The sequence below is a fragment of the Dipteris shenzhenensis genome, chromosome 32 (genome assembly GCF_047967505.1).
Source record: "Dipteris shenzhenensis isolate YYH24624 ecotype China chromosome 32, Dip_SZ_1.0, whole genome shotgun sequence".
In the NCBI taxonomy this organism is placed as follows: Eukaryota; Viridiplantae; Streptophyta; class Polypodiopsida; order Gleicheniales; family Dipteridaceae; genus Dipteris; species Dipteris shenzhenensis.
This window is the reverse complement of record NC_141627.1, coordinates 28,544,692-28,567,933: the sequence shown is the minus strand read 5'-3', so window position 1 is coordinate 28,567,933 and position 23,242 is coordinate 28,544,692. Positions and strand designations below refer to the sequence as shown.

General features: G+C 42.9%; 1 protein-coding gene across 1 annotated transcript in view; it reads left to right on the top strand.

Annotated features, from left to right (window-relative positions):
* BSH (transcription regulatory protein SNF5, putative (BSH)) overlaps positions 1–21,684 on the top strand; it is a 32,200-nt gene extending 10,516 nt beyond the window's left edge. Inside the window, exons 6-12 of the mRNA XM_087370788.1 lie at positions 14,550–14,633; positions 20,209–20,247; positions 20,418–20,506; positions 20,673–20,732; positions 20,964–21,059; positions 21,181–21,316; positions 21,437–21,684. Of these exons, the coding sequence (XP_087226914.1) occupies positions 14,550–14,633; positions 20,209–20,247; positions 20,418–20,506; positions 20,673–20,732; positions 20,964–21,059; positions 21,181–21,241 (429 nt within the window). The 3' untranslated portion in view covers positions 21,242–21,316; positions 21,437–21,684. The remainder of the gene's footprint in view (positions 1–14,549; positions 14,634–20,208; positions 20,248–20,417; positions 20,507–20,672; positions 20,733–20,963; positions 21,060–21,180; positions 21,317–21,436) is intronic.
* The last annotated feature ends 1,558 nt before the right edge of the window (positions 21,685–23,242 follow it).

Sequence of the window (23,242 nt, the reverse complement as noted above, 5' to 3'; positions counted from 1 at the left end):
GACCTTGGCTATGGATGATTTTGCGATGGAGAGCTACTTAGTCTATAGAAACTATAGACCTTCAATCTCTTTTTCCAACTCTTCTATTTCAGCCCTATTTATCTTATCAGATGCTCTACACGGAGGAGAAAAATATTAATTCTCTGTCCATACTCTACAATAAATATGCCTACTCTCTATTCAGTTCACACATCCATACACCAGTGTTGGCTGAATGGATAGCATTTACTTTTGGTTCTATGTTCATCGTAGAGTCTTGGGATGAGGAGGTAGAAGCCTCACCCTCCTGCTTGGATGCTTTGCCTTTTCCTTTTATAGAATTGGTTTTGACAATTTTGGCTAATAGAGTAGGACATTTATGCCATGGATGCCCTAGCTTATGTTTCTTACATTCGAAACATTTTCCCTCCTTAATTAGCTTTTTCTTCTCATCGTCAGTCATGGAAGGAAATGGTATCCATCCAGGATGTGATTGGTTGTTAACATTTTGTACAATAGCTTTCTCATTTCCTTTGTTGAAGGGTTTACGCGGATTCAATTTCCTCTCGGCTATTTCAGCCAGCTTAGTGAGGTCCTTAAGCGTGGTCGGGTTAAACATTTCAACCTCATACGTTACTTTTGGGCTTAAGGCTGCTAAATACTTCTTTCTCCTATCTTCCTCACTCTTTTCGGGTAACTCTATAGAGAGTTTCCAAAATCTGGCTGCAAAATCTGCATTACTCTCATTATCGAACTGCCTAAACCTCTCCCAACGAAAGGTTAGGTTCTCTTCATGCCTCGGTGGCATGAAAGTGGCTTTCAGTTGCTCCACGAACTTAGCCCATTCATGAATAGGCTCTTTTCTTGTTTGTGACAAGGACCACCACATTAGAGCATCCTTCTGTAGATGCAATGTGGCAAGAGCAAGCTTCTCTTGCTCGGTCTTGTCTTGATGGGCAAAGTATAGCTCAAAATGGCGAGTCCAATTGAGGATTTTGTCAGCCTCCCTTGCCCCATCATATTTGGGGAACTCAATTCTCTCTCGTGGTTGGAATTTGGACCTCTTAGAAGGGGTACTCAACTCTTCATCCCCGAAGTTTAAAGTCCTCTTAGTCCCTAATCTTGTCATAATGGACTGCTCAATCATATTGCTAAGCTGGAAAATCAGCTTATCAACAGGAGTTGAAGGCGTGACCTCATCACCTTGTTCTTGGTTGGTCTCATTTCTTCTTTCATTACGAAAGGAGAACTCCCTATCAAGAGGTTCTTGAAGGAGAGACTGTTGTAAATCTATTTGTGGGTTATCGTACTCAAGATGTGTATAACTCTCACCTAATCCCTCCTCTTCAAGAGGGGGTGAAGGTGTTCTTTCTCTCTCTCCTTGGGGTAATCGAGAAAAAGGAATAAGTTCATTGTTATATGTCCTTTCCCCTTCCATTCTTTCCTTTTAGTAATACAAGAGAGAAAATGCCTTGCTGTAATTTAAAAAAAAAAAGGTTTATTTTACAACAAAAGTCAAGTGTTGTAGAGTTGGTGGTACTTATCCGACTCCCGCTTCATTTGTGTTGAGAAGACACTTAAAATGACCTCCTTTCCCTTCTCTTTCAAGCTTTTCTTCTTGTATTTCTGCTGTAAACTGGTACGCTTTGTTTGGGCTACTTGTTTTGAGCGGATTGGAGCTCTAGATACCGTTATAGGGGGTACTTGATGGGTGGATCACCCCCTTAAAATCTTATTTCGATCCGACTTTCCGTTGGGGAGAACGGGGGATCCCTTTTCCTCACGGTTTAAGGCTTTTAAGGGTACATTCACTTTTTTTTTGGGGGGGGGGGGGGGGGCAATTCACCTCGTGAGGACACCCCGTTCACCGTTCAAGACCATAAATTTTCAGAAAAATCCCTTGTCTCAGAACCTCGGAGATCGGTCGGTCGTGATCCTCTTCCGCAACTTCTCTTGCGACTTCCATCGTTTGCAACTGTCGCCCTCTTCTCGTCCCGCTCGTGGATCATCACCGCTCTGATACCAAAATGTGAAAATCCACACTTTTGGAGAATGCAAAGGTGTGCAATGCATGCAGAATTTGAACCCTTCAATGGGGAAGAGCGCCCTCGTGAGAGTACTTGTTTCTATTTCGACCTACATGCAAGGTGGGAGAGAGATGACGGATGAATGCAATGACAAAGATGCAAATTTCACATTCACAGCAAAATAACGTTGGCACATTGTGGTGCATTTGTAATTTCTTTGTAAGTGGAATCTTGGAAAATTCTAGATATTTGGTGAGGAATTCATAGGCCTTATAGGATAACTTGTGCACCGATTTTAGACAAGGAAAAATGATCTCATGGATGAAGGAACATATGGTAATGCATCATAAAGACTACAAAATCCATAGACCATTTTCAATCATTTTCTTTCTTCAAGAAAAGTGAAGGAAGCAAAGAATTGCGCCTAAAGGATCTAAGGAAATTAAGGACATTTTCAAGGAAATTGGAAGATTTAAAGGATTGCATTTTATAAGTCAATCGGTATTTGGGATGCTTGGTTCTCAGTTAGGGAGCAAAAGCAATCTTGGAATTTGGGATGCTTGGTTCTTACTTAGGACTACTTTTTGATTAGCCTTCTCCTTTAGTGCTAGGAGCTAGGAGTGAGGCGTCCAAGATTATGGCCTCAGAAGCAGGAAAGGAGGACTTTTGTCGTGAAGAAAGTCAAGAAAACCTTCAGAAAAGGCCCAAAATGAAGGCATCCGTCCAGGTCCAGGAAGCATGCCAGCAGTAGGAAACACCAAGGGGAGGAGAACTGTCGCGAAGTCCGCCATCTTCAGAATGAGAGACCTTTGGTAAGGGAGAAGACCCAAAACAGCAAGGAAGGGAAAGGAAAGGCTCCAGGTGCTTCCAGGTGTGACACACAGGTGCCACAAGGCAAGCAGAGAGACCACACAAGCTCCACACACAGAGACATGGCAAATGGGGTGTGGGATTTTAATGCCCCTAGGGGGGTCATTTGGCAAACCATGACCCTAATGCTTGGAACCAATGGCCCTAGTTTATAGGACCTCTAGTGGGTCAATATTTAAAGGATGACCCTAGTGAACTAAACCAATGACCTTAGAAACTAGAACCACTATAATAGCACTAGGAGTTGCACTTGTTGCACCTGAAATCATAGGTAGCCTTTGGGCATTAACTAAGGCTTCTAGCCTGGCACCCCTTAGGCCAAATTTAGTGACAGTTAGTTTAGACACTTCACCATCACCATCACATCCCCGTGACATACCCCCCTCTTGAAACAACAAACTATCTTGTTTGCTGTCCCAAAATTACAGCAAATAGAAAAGGGTATCACAATAGGAATAAACAGCCCATAATCCGTAGTACAACATCACATGAAGTACGAAAAATACAATGTACATATAACAGGATTGCAGATCCATCCATATGGTAGTGTATCAACCGTCTAGAGTGTCATGATCACTCATCGTAGAAGTCTCTAGTAGAAACACTGTCAACATTAGTGCTTCGGGGGAAACCGCAGTGTCACCAAGCGACCTCTAGATATCCTGTGAGCTTGTCTGCAGTGTGGGTGCGGAGGTGCTACCCTCCCCATGAGCATCCGGTAATGCTCTAGACCTGTGCTCTGTTGAACCGGAATGAGCCGCTACTGTAGTAGGCTTGAGACCAAATGCCTGAAGGTAGAGCTGCAAAACCTGTGGTGAATCTGCCAATTCATTCTCTTCCAGATCGCATCGTTTGCAGGATATTTCTTGCACTTTACTCGATAGCATCTGGCAACTCTACCATTAACCTTCCGATCCTTATGTGCTACAATCTGCTTAGGAATCAAGACTTCATCTTGCTCATCAACTTCAGGTTGCTCTTCAACTGGCATATCCTGTGGCACGTCTCCATGAATAGGATTCAACAAGCTAACATGGAAAGCATTGTGGATGGTCCGCTTCTCAAGTAACTTCAGCTTGTAAGCTACCTCATTGATCTTCTCAAGAACTTGAAAGGGCCTGTAGTACCGCATATTGAGCTTGGTGTACCCTTTCTTGCTCCTAAGGCGTGCCTTAAGAAAACGCAGCAATACCCAATTACCTTCCATGAAGACTAGGTTCCTGCGATGCTTATCTGCAGCTCTTTTTGTGAGTTTTGGGGAGAGAGAGAGAGAGCAAGAGAGTGAGCTGAGAGCTTAAAGCTTGAAAGCTTAGTTGCAATAGAAGAGTGTGAGAGTACAACTGAAAGAGTGAGAGATAAGGTTTTGTCCTAGTGACAAAACCTTAGTAGTCACTAACCATAGTTAGTGGACTAACTACGGTTAGGGGGAAAAACCTCTTAAAGAGGGAAAAGTGCCCCTAACTAGCTTATGAAATTACATTGGTCACTGCTGAATTATATCTATAATTCTAACCTCCCCCTGCAGTGCCAATGTCATGTACAAGGCTGATTAATCACCAAACGGATATAAGTTCAGGGCACTGCGAAATGCCTCAAACTTTTCATGTGGTAGTGCTTTGGTGAAAATATCTGCAACATTGTCATGTGTGGACACAAAGATCATACTGATCTCTCTTGCATGCAACTTCTCTCTGACGTAGTGATAGTGAACCTCAATGTATTTCGTGCGAGCATGAAACACTGGATTCTTTGCCATTGCAATGGCACTCTGACTATCAGTGAGAATTGGAGAAGGACCCTCCAATGACAGATGAAGATCAGCAAATAGACGTCGCAGCCATACACATTCAACTGTTGCTGTGAAAGCTGCCTTTTACTCAGCTTCACATGATGAGGTAGCCACTGTAGATTGTTTCTTGCTCAGCCAGGAAATGCAAGATTTACCCAAAAAGAAACAATTGCCACTAGTGGACTGCCTAGTGTCATAATCACCAGCCCAATCTGAATCACTGTAGGCATGCATCTGCAAGTCACCCCCCCTGGGAAATAACAAAAACTTCGTGCCCTGCAAATAACGGAAGATGCGCTTAACTGCCTGCCAATGCATAGTTTTTGGGCTGTGCATATACCTGCTCACCTAAGATACTGCAAACTGAATATCAGGTCTAGTGTTGTAGAGATATATGAGGCATCCAACAGTCTGACTGTAAAGTGTGGCATCAACTAATTCTCCTACTTGCATTGTGAGTTTCAGCCCCGGCTCCATGGGAGTGGCTATGGGCTTACAATCATGCATGTTAAATCTGTCCAAGAGTTTCTGCACATACTTGGACTGAGACATAACAGTGCCACGTCTCTCTTGAGAGAACTGGATCCCCAAATAAAAGTGAAGCAGTCCCAAATCTGACATGTCAAAGTTGGTCTGCAAATCAGCTTTGAAATCTGCAATATTATCTTCATTGGACCCTGTGAGCAGTAATTCATCGACATAAAGAAGGATGACTAAAATTCCCCCCCATCCATCTTGATGTAGAGGGTGCTCTCAGTAGGACTATTGTGCAGCCCCTTGCTGGTAAAAAAGGCATGAATCTTGGCATACCATGCACGAGGGGCCTGTTTCAGCCCATACAAAGCTTTGTTTAGCTTGCATACCTGAAGTGCATTTGCTGTAATTTCAAAGCTTGGAGGTTGTTTGACATAAACCTCTTCCAACAAATCTCCATTTAAGAAGGCTGTTTTTATGTCCAACTGATGAACATTCAACTCAAAATGTGCAGCCATTGAAATAACAAATCGGATGGTGGTCATCCGGGATGTAGGATCAAAAGTCTCCTCATAATCTATGCCCTTTTTCTGAGCATAGCCTTTAGCAACCAGCTTTGCCTTGTATATGTCAATGGAGCCATCTGGCTTCCGTTTCACCTTGAAAACCCATCGTGTGCCAATGGCATGTTTACCTGGTGGCAAGTCTACAACATCCCAAGTCTGATTTTTCGTAATGGACTGCAACTCATCGTGCATGGCATTCATCCAATGCACATTGTCCTTTGCTTCTTCGAATGTTGCAGGCTCTTCCTCATCGAGAAGAGTACCTGCATATGCTGATTCCACTGAATTAGCACCTTCCATGTGCCTTGCTGCACTGCGAGTCCTGCCAGGTAATGGAGCATCAATCTTACTCTCCCTGAGAGTCTGTAACAGCCAGTTTGGGACTGTTTTTGCTGCATGTATGTCTGCAATTTCTTGCTGAACCACTTGTTCCACTGCCTGTGGAGGTGGCAAGACATCTTGTGGCTGAACTGGAGCATCGGGAGGTGGCTGTAAATTCTGATTTGCATCAGAAATATCAGTAGGGGAACCCAAGGCAATGGGTAGCAACCCCTTAAAAACATCCTCTGAAGAAGAAGGCGAATGAAATTCAGCCTGAGTGTGAGCTGAATTTTCTGCAAATATCACCTCTCTATTGACAATGATCTTGCGTGTAGCAAGATTGTAGAGACGGTACCCCTTGCTTTCTGCACTGTACCCAACAAATATGCACTTAATTGCCTTATTTGACAACTTATGCCGAAATTCAACTGGCACATGAGCATATGCAAGGCATCCAAAGACTCGGAAATGATCCACTGAAGGCTTTCTCCCATTCCAGACCTCATAGGGAGTTTTTGTTTTCAAAGCCTTAGTGGGAGCCCGATTTAAGATGTAGTTGGCACACATCAGACCTTCAAGCCAGAATTTGTGAGGCATGTGTTTGCTTTTCAGCATACATCTATCCATCTCCATAAGAGTTCTATTTTTCCTCTCAGCTTTGCCATTTTGCTGAGGGGTCAGCCTCACTGTGAGCTGATGCACAATACCCTTGCCTTTCAGAAAAGCATCAAAATCTGCAGACAAGTATTCCCCAGCTCTATCTGTGCGCAATGTCTGTATCTTGAGTCCAGTTTCATTTTCAACCATGGCTGAAAAGTGTTTAAACACCATAAACACTTCTGATTTGCGCTTCAGCCCAAAGACCCAAGTGAAATTGGAGTAATCATCAATAAAAGTAACATAGTAGAGATGCCCACCCAATGATGGAGTCCTCATGGGACCATAGACATCACTGTGTATAAGCTGTAATTTGCGGACAGCTTTAACTAAACCATCCTTTTTGAAGGGGAATCTATGCATCTTGCCTAAAATGCACCCTTCACAGGCATGTGGAGGAGGTATCTCAAGAGGTGGCAATGCATCAACCATAGAGTGCTTCTGAAGTGTCATCAAGCTGTTGTAATGCATGTGGCCATATCGGGCATGCCATAATTCTGCATTCTGCATGGCAGCAGTAGGAGTAGAAACTGCAAGAGCATGGGCTGCTCTTTTCTCAAAAAGATCAAGCTGAAAAAGCCCACGCAGCAGAGTACCAGATAATCTCAAGGCATAATCATTTTCCCTGTCTCGAACAGCACATTTGTCATCCTCAAAGATGACCTGAAATCCAGCCCTGTTAAGAGTGGACACTGAAAGGAGATTTTTAGTGATACCAGGTACATACAAGACATCTGAAAGTCTGAAAACTGAGTCATCAATGGCGGTAAGCTCAACTTCTCCTGTGCCACGTACTGAATATGACGAGTTGTTGGCACAAGTGACTTTCTTACCAACGGGAGGTGGATGCAAGGAAGTAAAGAGACACTTCCTAGAAGTGATATGCTTGGAGGCACCGCTGTCAAAATACCAAGTATTCAGTGTTTCATTGACACTGAAAGCTGATGCATTCGTAGAGGGGTCATAACTGCAAGTCAAAAAGGCATATGTATCATCATTACAAGTGGCTGTACTATCCCGAGCATCTGGAGCAGCCAGCCTAGAATCTGAAATGCAAGATAAAAAGGCATAATCTTGTCCAACAAAGTTGGCTGCAGCATTCCCACTGTCAGATGCACGAGGAGCTGAATCTGAAACAGCCATACCGGAGCTGTTTTTCTTCTCTTTTGCAAGCCTTTTCCTGCATTCTGCAATGTGATGATCTGGCTTTTTGCAGTAATGACAAAAACCCTTCTTCTTGGGCTTACTTGCATCATTTTTAGCCTTTTGTGAAGGCTGTCCTGACCCACTGGAAGGCTGATTTACTGATGTCTTTGCTTGTCCCTTTGTTTTTGGCTTGAACTTTGAGAGCATAGCTTGTTCACCTGCACGTGAAGCCAAGTTTTTCCTGGTCCGCTCTTCCTGAAGCAGAAGTCCTATCAACTCATGAAAAGTGAGAGGATTTGCACCCCCCCTCAATGGTAAGTTCAGCGAGGTATGAAAGCTGAGATAAGACTCAGGAAGAGAATTCAGAGTGGTGGTAATCATCTGTGAATCAGGAATAATCTCATCTATGTTCAATAATTGCTCTCAGAGATCCATTAGCTTTGTGAGGTGGACTGACATGGAGTCACCCTCTTCCATATGTGTATTACTTAACTCTCTTTTCAAGAAAGATACCCTTGCATCATTCCGGGCTGCATACATGCTTTCTAAGATATCCCACGTTGCCTTCGAGGTCTTACACGACCGGATATGCGGAATGATAAATCTTTTCACTGAAAGAGAGATGCATGACAAAGCTAAGGCATCCCGTGAATCCCATCTCTTCTGCTCTGGAGTAGTGGCTATAGCTGCACCAACAACTTGTTCTGTAGCTGCACCCTGTGCACGACCTCTTCCACCTCCTTGCTAGGGAGGGGTATTAGGTGCCATACCTGCTGGTCGGATCTCACCCCCATTCACATAATCCCATAAATTGCGAGAAATCAGAATATTGCATACCATAAAACTCCAGAGGGAGTAGTTGGTACCATCCAACTTGTCTTCCTGTGAAAGACCACCGAACTAGAAATCATTACTGGATTCCCTTACTAGGAATGAAATGCATAACTCCCAAAAAACACAGCCAAGCACTGGCTGTAAATGCAACTCAAATTTTTGCACTTGCACTGTCAGAAATCTGCCCAAGCATAAAAAAACTCTCCAAAATCTGCCAAAAGTGCTGCAAAACACTTCAAGAAAGGTAGTATGAATTGAAATCTCCAAAATTGCTCTCCCAACATAAAAGCCCCAAAATAGGCCCGAAATTGCAACCAGAAAGGGGCAAATTGATCAAAAGCCCCAAATGTTGCAAGAATTGCGCTCTGTCTGCAAAAGCCCCAAATTTCACTGCGAAATTGCAGTGTAATCACAAAATCCCCAAATTTCTTCAAGAAATTGTACTGCAAAATTGAAAGCCCCAAATTTCGAGCTTGAAATTGCAACGAGAAAGGAGCAAATTTACTAAAAGCCCCAAATTTTGCAATTATCTGCAAAGTCCCAAATTTTGTTTGCAAGATTGCAAGCAGAACCAAAAAGCCCCAAATTTTTAAAGCAGATTCTGCAACTTGATTGCAATGTCTGCAACAAACAAGATGCTTAAATGTGCTCCCAAAAACTAAGCCAAACAATGGCTGTCTGCAAATTGTGCCTACCAAAGATCACCTGCAAGGAAGAGCTTGTGCGCAAGTACAACCTGTACGGCCTGGTACACACTTGGAGTAAGAACCGTACAAGTGTACGGCCAATGGTGTATGGACACTCAACGATGTATGGACCAGCTGTACTGAATGTCCTACAGATGTACGGCGGTATGGACAGTCAACTAGTACGGATAGAGTACATTCGATGTACGGACAGTTGCACAGAACCGTATGAGGCGATATGCAGACAGAGAACGGGCGTTGTACAGACAGAGTATGGCACTATGTTCGGATAGAGTACGGCGCTAGCAGAGTACGTTGGTATGGCGCACTTGCAGCAAGCTGTATGGCAACTGTCACACCCGCAAAATTTGTACAGCAAACTTGCGATGGTGGTACGGAAGGTGTTGCAAGGACGAGTTCACCACAGTTCCATACAATCATACGAACTGTACGGACGACGTTTGTACGGATGGCGTGCTCCAATGGGAATGCAGCGTACAGACGGAATGCAACAGGAGGAGGAGCACGAACTATCCGGGCAAGAGGAGCTTGGGCTGGGAGCAGGAGCTCAACGAGGCTCTGATACCAAATGTGAGTTTTGGGGAGAGAGAGAGAGCAAGAGAGTGAGCTGAGAGCTTAAAGCTTGAAAGCTTAGTTGCAATAGAAGAGTGTGAGAGTACAACTGAAAGAGTGAGAGATAAGGTTTTGTACTAGTGACAAAACCTTAGTAGTCACTACCCATAGTTAGTGGACTAACTGCGGTTAGGGGGAAAAACCTCTTAAAGAGGGAAAAGTGCCCCTAACTAGCTTATGAAATTACATTGGTCACTGCTGAATTATATCTATAATTCTAACACTTTTCTGCTTGTCCTGACTGCGTTGAAGGGCATACTTAACCTTTTCACACGTTGTTTGCAAGTCTTTCACATACTCATCAGCCACAAATATCTTCTCTTTTGTATGCAAAATAGGAGGAACCTTTCTCACTCCTTCCACTATTTCAAACGGTGCCTTACCCGTGGAAGAGTGCACTGTATTGTTGTATGCATACTCAATCAGCGGCAAATACTGTTCCCAGTTTGCTTTGTGCTTAGACACATAACAATGCAGCAAATCCAAAGCTGTAGAATTTGCCTCTTTTGATTGACCATCAGAATATGGATGATATGAAGATGAAAACAGCAGTGAGGTACCCATGTTATCAAACAAACCTCTCCAAAACATGCTTGTATTCCGTGGATCTCTATCGCTCAGGATAGACTCAAGCATCCCATGATACTTGAAAACAAACTTCAAGAATTCCTTTGCCATTTGCTTGGCTGTAATCTTCTTCCTTACTGGAATGAAGTGAGCCATCTTGCTAAATCTGCAAACTATAGTCCATATGCCATCAATACCAGAAGGAGTGCGAGGGAGATAAAAAACAAAATCCATAGCGATGCTCTGCCATGGTCTATTTGGTATAGGCAAAGGCTGAAGTAAACCGGGCTGTTTCTGCCTGCCATACTTCACCTTATGGCAAGTGATGCATGTCCTGACATAAGGCTCAGCATCTTTTTGTAAAGAAGGCCAATAAAAGTAGTGCTCCACTGCTTTGATTGTAGCCTCAATACCCCTATGCCCTGCATACGTGGGGCATGACTTTCAGTGAGCACCTTATGCCTCAATGGCTGCGTTACACACAGCTTACCATGCATCATCATGCATCCCTCCTTGAGTGTATAATGATCATGCCGATTGCCCTCCATTAGCTGATCATAAATTTGTGCAAAAGCATCATCTGTACCATACTGCTCCTTCATGGGATCTAGTTCATTGTGATAAGCAATAGTAATTGCAGATACCTGTGGTTTCTTGGACATAGCTTCCGTACGTGGCCTTCTGGAAAGTGCATCAGCCACTACATTTTTCTTTCCAGCCACATGAACAATCTGAAAATGAAAAATGGAAAGGAAGTTTGACCATTTCATGTGCTTCTCTGACAACTTTCTCTGAGTGAGAAAGTATCACAGCGATTGATGATCATTTTGCACATAAAAATCAGCACCTAAAAGATAGTGCTTCCACACAGTAAGAGCATGTATAACAGCTACCAATTCTTGCTCATACACATTCATGTTGTCAGAGAAGCACATTTCATGTGCTTCTCTGACAACTTTCTCTGAGTGAGAAAGTATCACAGCGATTGATGATCGGTTTGCACATAAAAATCAGCACCTAAAAGATAGTGCTTCCACACAGTAAGAGCATGTATAACAGCTACCAATTCTTGCTCATACACATTCATGTTGTGTTCAGCATCTCGGAGCAGCCTACACTCATATGCAACCACTCTGCCTTCTTGCATAAATACTCCACCAACACTGTTGCCGCTTGCATCGCATTGAAGAACAAAAGGCTTTCGCAAGTTTGGCAAAATGATAACAAGATCATGAATGCTGCAATTTCTTTCTTCCCCCAATGGAGAGGCACTGCCTTCTTCTGCAAAGCATGTAAGGGTGAAGCTATTCTCAGCAAAATGGCATATGAAGCACCTGTAGTATGAACACAAGCCAAGAAAACTACGGACTTCATGTAGGTTCTTCAATGGAGGCCAATTCTTGATTGCCTCTATCTTGGCAAGGTCCATCCTTACTCCATCCTGTGAGATGATGTGTCCCAAGAAATGGATCTCTGGCATGAAGAACTCACTCTTTTTAGTGTTGACCAGCAACTTGTGTTTCCTGAGCTTTGCAAATACAACTGCCAAGTGTTGCCTATGCTCCTCTTCATCTTTCGAGTGCACAATAATGTCATCCAAGAATGTACCCACAAACTTTCTGTGCTCTTTGAAAATGCGATCCATCATGCGATTGAAGGTAGCAAGAGCATTAGTTAGACCAAATGGCATGACAAGAAATTCATAAAGCCCAAAGAGTTCTGAAGGCAGTCTTGTGTACATCTTCGGGCCTGATTGTATCTGATAATAATCACTCTTCAAGTCAATGTGGCTGAAGATGGTTGATGCCTCTAATCGATCCAAGATGTCATCAATGCGTGGAATAGGAAATCGATTCTTGATAGAGATCTTATTCAAAGCCCTGTGGTCAATACATATTCTTCAAGATCCATCCTTCTTCTGCACAAGTAGGACTGGAGAACAATAGGGAGAAGAGCTTGGCTGAATCAGCCCCTTCTGTAACAATTCATTCACCTGACACCGTGACATGGTAGGAGTGCTGATCCCCAAAGGTCCTTTCCAGGACATCACGATGGATTTGTGGGACCCCCTCGCATATCGTTTTAGTAAATCTTGTATGCTTATTCCGTGTAAGCAGATAGCCAGTGCAGAAGGCGTAGCCCGCTTATTTATCACGGATTGGTTTGTGATTGGAGGATTGCCACAGACCATTACCATGGACAGAGATTCCAAATCAACCTCACATCTATGGAGGGCTCTCCTCGAAAACTTTGGCACCAAGCTCCAGATGTCCACCAATGCATTTCATCCGCAAACCAACGGGCAATCAAAGCTATACAATCAATCGGCTTTTAATGTACTAAGATTGTATTGTCATGATGCGCAGTCCAAGTAGGAGCAGTACCTTCCATCAATTGGCTTTTAATGTACTAAGATCGTATTGTCATGATGCGCAGTCCAAGTGGGAGCAGTACCTTCCATTAATGCATGCCATCTTGAACGATACTTATTCCTCAAGTATTGGGCGTACCTCGTATGAAGACGCTTTCGGTAGGAGGTTCTCTTCACTCCTCACGAGGATAATATCACTGTCCCTCGAAGCTAACAAGACTACACGGAGTCTGTTAAAGACCGCCTCGCCAAAGCACAAGCAACGTACATGCGTCAAGCCAAAGTCTCCTCGAGATGTCAATTATAAAGAGGGTGATTGTGTTTATGTGAGGATTATTAAGCAAAGACTAAAACATGTGGGCAAGCGATGCCCGAAGTTATCCTTCATAAGTTTCGGACCATTCCCCATCATGAAGAAGATCAATGACGTCTCCATGAAGCTGAGGTTACCAGAAAGTTGGACAATGCATAACGTCTTTCATGTGGCATGGTTGAAGCCATATTTTGGGCCAGCACTGAAGATATCTTTGATGAGCGGCAGCCCGAGGGGATTGACGAGACAGAAGTCATTGAGCCGGAGCAGATTCTCCTCCAACATTTAAAGAAGGTCTTGCTGCACATTACACGATCATTAATCATTGCATGTTACAATGCTCCTCCTTCCTCATCACAAATATATAGGGTCTCATATGTGACAAAAAGAGAACTGCCACCCCTCCCGAGCCTCGTACACCACTGTCTCTTTGCATCTCCTTTCTATGTGCTGACTCCCATTTATATCTTGTCACTATGGCAACTCCCTTTGTGGGCTCTCATGGGTCTCTGTGTAAAAAGATCACATTCCTGTTAGTGGTTGGAACAGAGGGTCATTACAATTCCCTACAACCATTTGTAGTTTGCTTTGTGCTCTCATCTCTAGGCCCCAAAACCATCATGTGATTCGAGTTCTCCTCCCCCCCCCCCTTCTCTCTCTCTCTTTGCACATGCCCAGAAGCTCTATTGTGGATGAATGGCCTAAGCTGATGCAGAGCATAGCACCACATCATTCCCTATTTACCCGGCTGTTGGCAACTAGTTTTGGTTGACCTATTCACTCTGTTAAAAATGATTCACCTATTAATTTGTATCTCCTCCATGCATTTGTCCAAGATTGTGAGTAAGAAAGTACATACATATCAATATAATATTCATAAAATAACACACACATTGAATGCTTTATATTATAAGATACCTATGCTAGAAAACTGGTAAGTTGAAAGATTACATCAAGAGAAAATATCCGTGTAGGACAAACACACACACACTCTCACACACACACATACACATTCATATACATATACATATACACATACACATACACATACACATACACATACACATACACATACACATACATATACATATACATATGCATGTGTGTGTGTGTAAATATATATGCATTCTTTTTTCTAGATTGTTTGGAATGGGGTTGGGGGGGTTGGGTGTAGCAAACATCAAGGTCCAGCTTCACTTTTAGAGAAAAGATATGGCAACTATACTTGGGGTTGCATAAATTACTTTATCATTGCTAGGGAAGCGTTTGCAGGAGATTGTTTTGTGGTAATTGCGTATTGTGTTCGATTTCTTCAGGACTTAGGAAACTTTGACAGTGATCCGGAAGAGTTCGCCAGGTGTCTTTGTAAGGATCTTGAACTTGAAGACCCTGAAGTTGGAGTGAGTATATTTGACCGACATTTCAAAATAAGACTGCAGATTAGAATGTGCATTCATTTCCTTTGCTGGTACAAAAGAATAATGCAAGTGCTAGAGAGTGAAGATATGTTTTGCCATGCATTCTATATGTTTCTAAGTGTATGTGTTTGTTTCTTCTTGCACGTGTGTTTTGTCACATAGGTTGTATGTGTATATGTGTGTTACACAGACACACACACACACACACACACACACACACACACACACACACACGCACGCTCACACACATATATATACATACATACATGTATACATATGTATACACACGCGCGCATGCGCGTGCACACACACACACACACACTTACATACATATATATTTCTATCACCTTAGTAGACGTGCAAGTTCTTTGAATTTTTGTCCAAGTGGTGATCAGCTGTTCATCTCTCTCGAAATATTTTACACGGGTGTAGAAGCCCCAACTGCAAAAAGTTTAGAACAACAAAATTTTGAATTTGTACGATTGGATATATTCTTATATTTTTTTCATCTTAGCGGACATGCAAATTTTGTGAATTTTTTTCCAAGTGGTGATCAACTGTTCGACTTTATTGAAATATCTATATCGAGAGAGTTAGCCTCTATAGAGAGAGAGAGAGAGAGAGAGAAATAAATAAATAAATATATGTATATTCAATAGAAAGTGCAACAAATGATAAGGCTCGTGCATTTCTTATGTTTGGTAGCTTTTGCTCATTAGTGGGAGTTTCGGACTTTGGGGATCTTAGATCTATGATTCTTAGGGAGTGTCATGATATGTAGTGCAGGGCATCCAGGGGTACACATGACTTTGTCTCTTGTGAAACATACTTTCTATTGGCCTTACATGAGACAGTTTGTTGAACAATATGTCGTAGGTTGCCGAGTTTGTCAAACGACTAAGGTTGAAAGGCTTCGGAGCGCGAGTTTATTACAGCCATTGGAGATACCCAGTAATAAGTGGGAGAGTATTTCCATCGATTTTATTACGGGTTTGCCAAGAACGCGCACAGGTCATGATGCCATATGGGTTGTGGTTGATAGATTGACAAAGATGGCACAATTAGTGTTGTTGTGGCATGGATGTCCATCGAGATTTTTATGACCTAGAACCAACCATGGTTGCACGAAACGCTGCCACCCGTTTTTGAATCAGTGAAACGGTGTTTCGGGTTACGTGCTTTTGTAAAAAACTCTGAACAAGGTTTTAGTTGCGTTGTGCTCTTTTTCGCTGCCTGCATCGTCAAGGATACGCTCCAGCCTGTTGCCTCTCCATTTTCCTCTGCCGTCTCCATTCTCCTACTCTAGCCTCTTCACTCTCCTACCCTGTCCTATTCCTCTCTACTCTCCTCCCTCTCCACTCAGCTACTCTTCTCTTTTTCCTACTTCTCTCATACTTCTCTCCTACTCCTCTCATTTAGTCTACTTCAGCCTCTCCATCCTTCTACTGCTCTCCTCATCCTCTTGTTTTCCCTCCTCTTTCTCCCCATACTCGCCCTCATCCGCGCGAGTCCCCACACTCTCCCCCCTCCTTCTCATACTTTTCCTCCTCTTCCTCCTCTCTCCATCCTCCTACTCCTCATACTCTCCCTCCTCCTCCTTTTCCTCTCACTTACTCTTCACAATGCCAAAAGATGCGTATTAGAGCCATGTCACCCACATTGATAATTATGCAAGAGGTGGTGGCTTCAAGAAGTGCAGATGCCACTATTGTGGCATAAGCAAAATGGGGCTTGTCACATTGGGTGAAAGACCATCTGGCGAGTGTTCCCAACAAGGATATAGGACCTTGTAAGTTTGTGCCTCTTGTGAAAGATGGCCTTCAAGAATGGAAGCGTAACCGCATGACCTTAACAAATGAAGGAAAAGAAGAGGCCGAGCCATTGAGCGATTGGATGATGCTAGCACATTGGGTTCAAAGAGAAGTAGAGGGGCATCATGAACATTGAGAGTGGGCCTTAGTGCTGCGAGGAAAAGCAGGCAATCAAGGATTCATACCCTTGTACGTGGCGAAGACTTTGCGATGGAAGAAGGCCATGAGAGATGTCAGTCGCATTGGGTATGAATGGGAAGGGCCTACATGTGAAGCCTTGAGCACAAGAAAGTTGAGAAGAGAGAGGACATGTGTGAAGCACAAATGCAGCAAGAGGCTTCGGTAAAGTATGGGTGCACATTCTTATGCGATGGATGGTCGGATGTACATAAGAGGAGTGTGTAGGTACCTCTTCCCGCAGGTATAATGATTACAGGATTGTACATTTTGAACCACATGTGCGGAGCCATCTTGGAGATGGGTGCGGAGAATATGGTGGAAGTAGTGACAGATAATGGCAGCAATTGTGTGGCTGTGGTGAGATGTTGGAAGATGGAGAGGCTTGTGCGAGTGTGCCAAGGCTTGCTATGCACGGTTATGTCTCTAAAGTGGAATGATTGGGATGACAAAGGCCATGCAAAGTTTGTCAAATTTGCACGCATGATCATGGATGACGCTTGGTGGAATGAGGTGGAGACATTACTCAAAGTTAATCCTATCTACATGGTGCTTTCGCATCACGGACATGGAGGGAAGCATGTTAAGGCTCTTGTACGAGTTTATGGACAAGATTGGAGAGGCCCTCAATAGAAACACTTTCCTACAATTTATATTTACTGAATTACTATTAAAGCTCATTGCTGCAATTTTAAGTTTGTGTATAAATTTTGTATGTTGTGGTGTGATTTAGGGTCCACGACATCCATAGAGTCTAGAATTATAGGTGGAATTATGTATTGCATCCCTTATGGCGTGCTCAAGATCAATTATCAATATGAAAATGAGGAGTTGGAGGAGGGGATGCAACAATACCTACAAAAGTGGACGGGTGGTGATGTGCAAATGCAACGAAGATTGGAGAATAATCTTGTGTTGTTCCACAATCACAGCCCCTCATTTGGTCCTATGGCTAGGCTCCAAGAGATGCAATTTCAGCGTGTCGCTTGGTGGGAGAAATATGGCAATTATGCTCTTATTTTTGTAAGAGACAACTTGAAACTTCACCACTCGTAACTTAACTTTAAAGCAATTTGAAGTTGTATAAATAACAAGTTATTGACACCTATCTTTGCTTGAATGGATTATGGAAGAAATGCCTTGCTATACGAGTTCTGCAGTTCGGGTCCTTGCGAGAGAAATTGGAGCACATGAGCCCTCTTCCACACAAAGAAGAGCAATAGATTGAGCATGGCTCAATTGGAGTGGTTGGTGTTTTGCCATTTCAAACTCCATCTCCTTGAGTACTTTGCTAGCTCCCCCGAACCTCGCCAAGTGAGGTGGACGTGGAGAAGATGAAAGTCATTCCGGATATCCCACGAGAGGGGCTGAACATATATGCTATGTTGTATGAGGAGATGTCGGCACTAGCACACCGCACATGATCGCAGCCATCTAGAGATGGTGTTAGCACTTCAGTTGCACCTGATGATGCTACTTCATCAGACGCTGATACTCATGACTTATTTGAGGACGAGGAGCTAGAGGATGACTAGTCGATGGATGATGCAGATGCTGTAGATGAGGGAGATAAGACGAGTACTGTATCTTCAGTTGGACAGTGCTATCCTAGTACTACTAGATCAGGCCCTAGGGACACTTCAGATGCGCCCTAGAGTCTCTTAGTCTAGACTATGTTATTTCATCATTGATACAGTACGGAGTTTACTTTGGCAGCTGCCTGCCTTTTTTTGGACATGATGCATGATAATGGATGCTACGATGGGTGTGCTTTTATTTTTCTGACATTGATATGTGACCACTGACATGTCACATGGTTAACGAATCTGGAATCTGGATAATAGTAGATACTATGGACGCTTTTTACTTACCAATTGCAAATTGTAATCCGTTTCAGATTGTTATAACGAGTTGATTCTTGAATCATCATTCATGAATGATAGATCATAGAATCGTAGATGCTGAAGTCATGACTTAATGGCAGATGCTAAGTAGCATAACTTGTCACTTTAAGCACTATATTGATAATTGAATTATGTATAATTTTACACACAAATTGTACCATATTGCTGTTTCTTGTTCTACCATTTTGGCTTGGGCCGGAAACTCCGTTTCCATGTTGCTGCTGTTTCCATTTTGACGTGCAACTATGGAACCAACTCAACCAATCCTCTAGGCTATTGCCCACACAAAGCAAGTAACAAAATGTGCACATTAACATGCAAGACTGAAATTCTTTGCATTGGCAAAGAAGTTTATCGACTTGCTACTACCTCTTTTGGAGTCTATCGAAACCCGGATAGCAGCTTATGCTTGAATACTACAAGAACTTTATTGCCAACTAAATTATTGTTATTGTTATTTTTGGTTTTGTTTCATGGCTCTTCCAGACACCCTACTTGTTGTGAAGGGTGGGCTGGGTTTTGGGACTGAGGCACAATTGTTTCCAGCTCATCAATGCAGAGCCCAAACAGCTTGTCTGAGATTGGGCATCCCTGTGTCAGTCCCATGTTTACCCCTGTGTGAAGAAAGGTTGTGTCAAACCTTCATATGTCATGAGTTGACATATGAACTTCTCATAAAGGCGAGCTACTGCTGCTGTAGAACTTTTGGGCACCCTAATATTCTCCGTTTGTACGTGTAAACTTTTGGGTGGGATGCTATCGAAAGCTTTTTTAAAATCTACAAAACAACAAAATAGACCCTTACCACAGACAACTTTCTCCATAAGTACTCAAATGTTAACAAGATGATTAGGATTGCTATTTGGTGGTCTGAAACCTGCTTGTCCTCATGCCCTTTTTCCTGTGTCTCTGCGCATTTGCTGAGTTTCAGTTCTATAATGGTGCTGAAGAGCTTTTTCTGCAAACATAGAGTGTCTTGGCATAATTCAGCAAGGCTGAGAAATCTCCCATGATATCCTTTCATTTTCCCTGTACTTGCCTCCAAAACGTCTATGGAGGAATCATGATTAGCAAGCATGTGAGCCTGTTCATGTTCTTGCGTTATGTCAATTCGCCTATGTTTCCTCTGGGTTGTGGAACTGTAAATTCTATGGGCCTTCTCTCGTTCATCGCTGTCTGGCATGTTGTTCCATATGTGTGTAGTGGCCTTGCATTGAATGTTAAATCAATTGTTACATAGGAAAGAGGTGCCCTTTCTTGTGAGGCTTGCTTGTCTGAAATCACTTAATGGTACTAATAGAATTGGCATGCACTGAGAGAGAGAGAGAGAGAGAGAGAGAGAGAGAGAGATGATATAATATGACTGTATTAAAGTCCTCTAGAGACCCTTTGGGATTTATGGGACTGATGACCAATCTCAAAGTGGTAGTGGTTACATTCAAAAATCTGAGAAAACTTTATATATCATTTGCTATGCTATGCTGCAAGCACATATTTAGCTAACTGCTATGCCTATCGAGGACTTGGTTGTGATGTCCTGGGATTTCCTTTGTGTAGGCACCTAGCTACTGGGCCGGCATGTCCTGGGGAGAGAGAGAGAGAGAGAGAGAGAGAGAGAGAGAGAGAGAGGCTTTGCACTTACGTAACGTAATAATGTGTCAACAGCCTGCAATAGCTGTGGCAATACGTGAACAGCTTTATGAGGTATGTTGTTACAGCACCGAGAGATAAGAGGTTGAAGTTCTGCAATGGTTGGTATTGGCTCCTCCACTTATGCCTTTTGAGGATCATCAAGCGGGTCTTCTTTGTTGGCCTTTTGAGGATCATCAAGGAGGTCTTCTCTGTAGAATGTAACAGTTTCCAGCCTTTAATAGCTTGCAGTCCAGAGTGTATCATCTGGAAGGGAGACTCGAATTAGCAAAAAAACTCGCCGGGAATGGTCGATGGATTTTACTCAGTCAAGGTGGGTTAAATTTGTTATCGCCAAGGTAGGTTGAATTTGTCTCTCTGCACCTCTGACTATCACACACCATAGGATTCTGTTACTTTCGTGCCTTTGCTTAAGTGCCTGAGTGCGAGTATGCCAAAGTTTTGCTATTGATAACTTTCAGTATATTTTTTGGTTGCAGTAAGGCGGTGTCTGCATTTGAACTTATGAAACGATCAAGTAGTAAAAGCAGTGCTGTAAGGTAGATATTGTGATCTGCCAATAACTTGCATAACACAATGTCTTGAGGTAGAGGGTGGTTTTGAGGACATAGAAATGTGACCTTTCAAATGAACGTTTGAAACTTCATTCCCAACAGACTATTTTCTCTTATTGGGATGAGGACAAAAACCAAGATCTCAAGTCATTTACTAAAATTTTGCGCAGGAGATGAGTAACATTCTACCGATATATTGTGTGCCTATGTTCACAGGAAAAGAAATGAATGGGATTTGTTTGAACCTGTTGTGGAAATTCTGACAAGAGAAGAAGTGGAGGCCTTGGAGGCACGAGAGGAGCGTAATGCACGGTACGGAACTCAGTATCTAACAAACAACAGGTCATAGACAAGCAAGAGCACCTGTAAAAGGGGCATTTATATTCAAGCTTTATAATTAACATGGAATTGTGAATCTGGGAGGAGGATGCAGCCTTAAGAAGCGGCAAGAGGAGAAAGATGACCCTTATGTAAATCGTTATATGAGAGTCTGATTTGGTTGGCTTCATCAGCTGGTAGTCATGTGGTATAAGAGCAGCAAATATGGTGTACGTGTTTACAACTCTAAGGTACGTCAACTTTTGTTCTCTAAGGTACGTGAACTTTTGTGTCATGCATTTGCAACCTTTTTTTGACTATAATGGAACATTAGGAATGATTTGAGGACGTTTCTATTCGTGCATGTCCAGGATTACATTGATAAACAGGTTTCTGAATTAGCGGGGGCTAAAATCGTAGCGTGGTTGCATTAGTCACCCACTTTTTCGTTGCTCTGTGCAGGCTTTGTGCCATTAACCTAAACACTTTGCCTAAAGGCAGTGTAAGAAGCAATAAATGTTTCTTGGTTTTCTGATTGAAGTGACATGGCAACCTTCTCAATGGATTGAGCTTATCTAGACATGATGAAGTTGGTTATTTCTCTACCTATAAGTTTGCATTAGAGATGATATGTGCTAGATCTTGATCATTTTTCAAAGTTCTTGTTAGCGGGATGCCAATTCTTCTTTGTGATCTGCTTACAAATTATGATTTGCCATGTAGATTGTAGTAGTTTGTGACTCCAACTCTGTCCAAGCCATTATATTCGTCTCCATCTCTCTCTCTCTCTCTCACACACACACACACACACATTTTTTTTTTTGTAAAACCAAGATACTTATATTATAAAACATTCATTTACATCCAGGCCGTGCTCAAAATAGAGCTACAGCCCTATCCATCAGAAACAGTAAAAGAAAAGTTGAATACAAGAAACATCCAAATCTTCCTCATGTAAGGCATCATATAAAGACTGCCTTAATGAGGCTCTGAAAAACTCATAAGGATGCTGAAGAGGAGAATTCAGATATGCTTGGATGCGCTGCAGCCAGAGGGTCCATAAGGCCCAGTATCTGATCCAGTGGAAGAAGAGAGAATACTGTGACAAAGAAGCTGATAGTTTGCCATACATCCAGAAAAACCTGTAGAACCTGTGTGCTGGAAATCTGAGAGATAGAAAATAGGAGATTCTATCTAGAAGGTCTCTGGAATATGAACAAAACCACAATAAATGCGGAATACTCTCCGATGCAAGGTGACATCTTGGACATAGAGGTGAAGCTATTTGTCGTTTAGCCAATTTCACTCCCACTGGGAGAATACCAACAATACATCTCCATAGGAATCTCTCTCTCTCTCTCTCTCTCTCACACACACACACACACACACACACACACACACACACACACAGATCTGAGATATTTTCACTGCTTACAGGCGAGCCACCACAGTGCCAGGCTTTGTCTTCTGAGCCGGAGTCTTAGATCTCAGACCTCAGCATGCTACAGCTCTCAGGTAGTCTCCAGATTATATCTGATTTTGTTAGAGCTATTGATCAGTTTATCAGCTTATCAGGTTTTCCATTTTTCAGTTTAGCAGTATTAGCTCTCAGCAAGGGCCTTAGTGCGTCCTTTGCTCCAGCCCACTGGGGCTTGTATGAGATCATCCTTTTGGTGTACTTTGTACCTTGTCCCATAGGCCCGTGAGGTATTACACAGATCTCTCTCTCTCTCTCTCTCTCATAGGTGTGCGTGCGCACATTGTGAGAGGCCAAATGCTGGGTATAGTGCCTGCACAGAGTGGCGAAAGACAAACTTGGGCTCTCATCCAAACACATCGAACAGCAGATGCTGTAATGGAAACCACAATAGCAGAGATATGTAGGAGATAAAAAAGCACAAAGAACTTCACAAAATACTTAGTCTACGCATCCACTGATGTGGGAAAGTAGTAGCTCAAGGATGAGCTGAAACCCAAGGTGTGGCCGACAGAAGACTGAGAGAAGAGCAAGGTTGCGGTTACCTGTGTGAAGGTGGCTTTGGTGGAATGCATATACTGAGGCAAGAGACTCTCGCTTATAGCGCATTTGAGCCAATGAGCCCACCATATTTGAACCAGATATAGTTGATCCGAATAAGTTAACCACTAGGTGGCCGACCTTAGCTGCCATTTTTTGC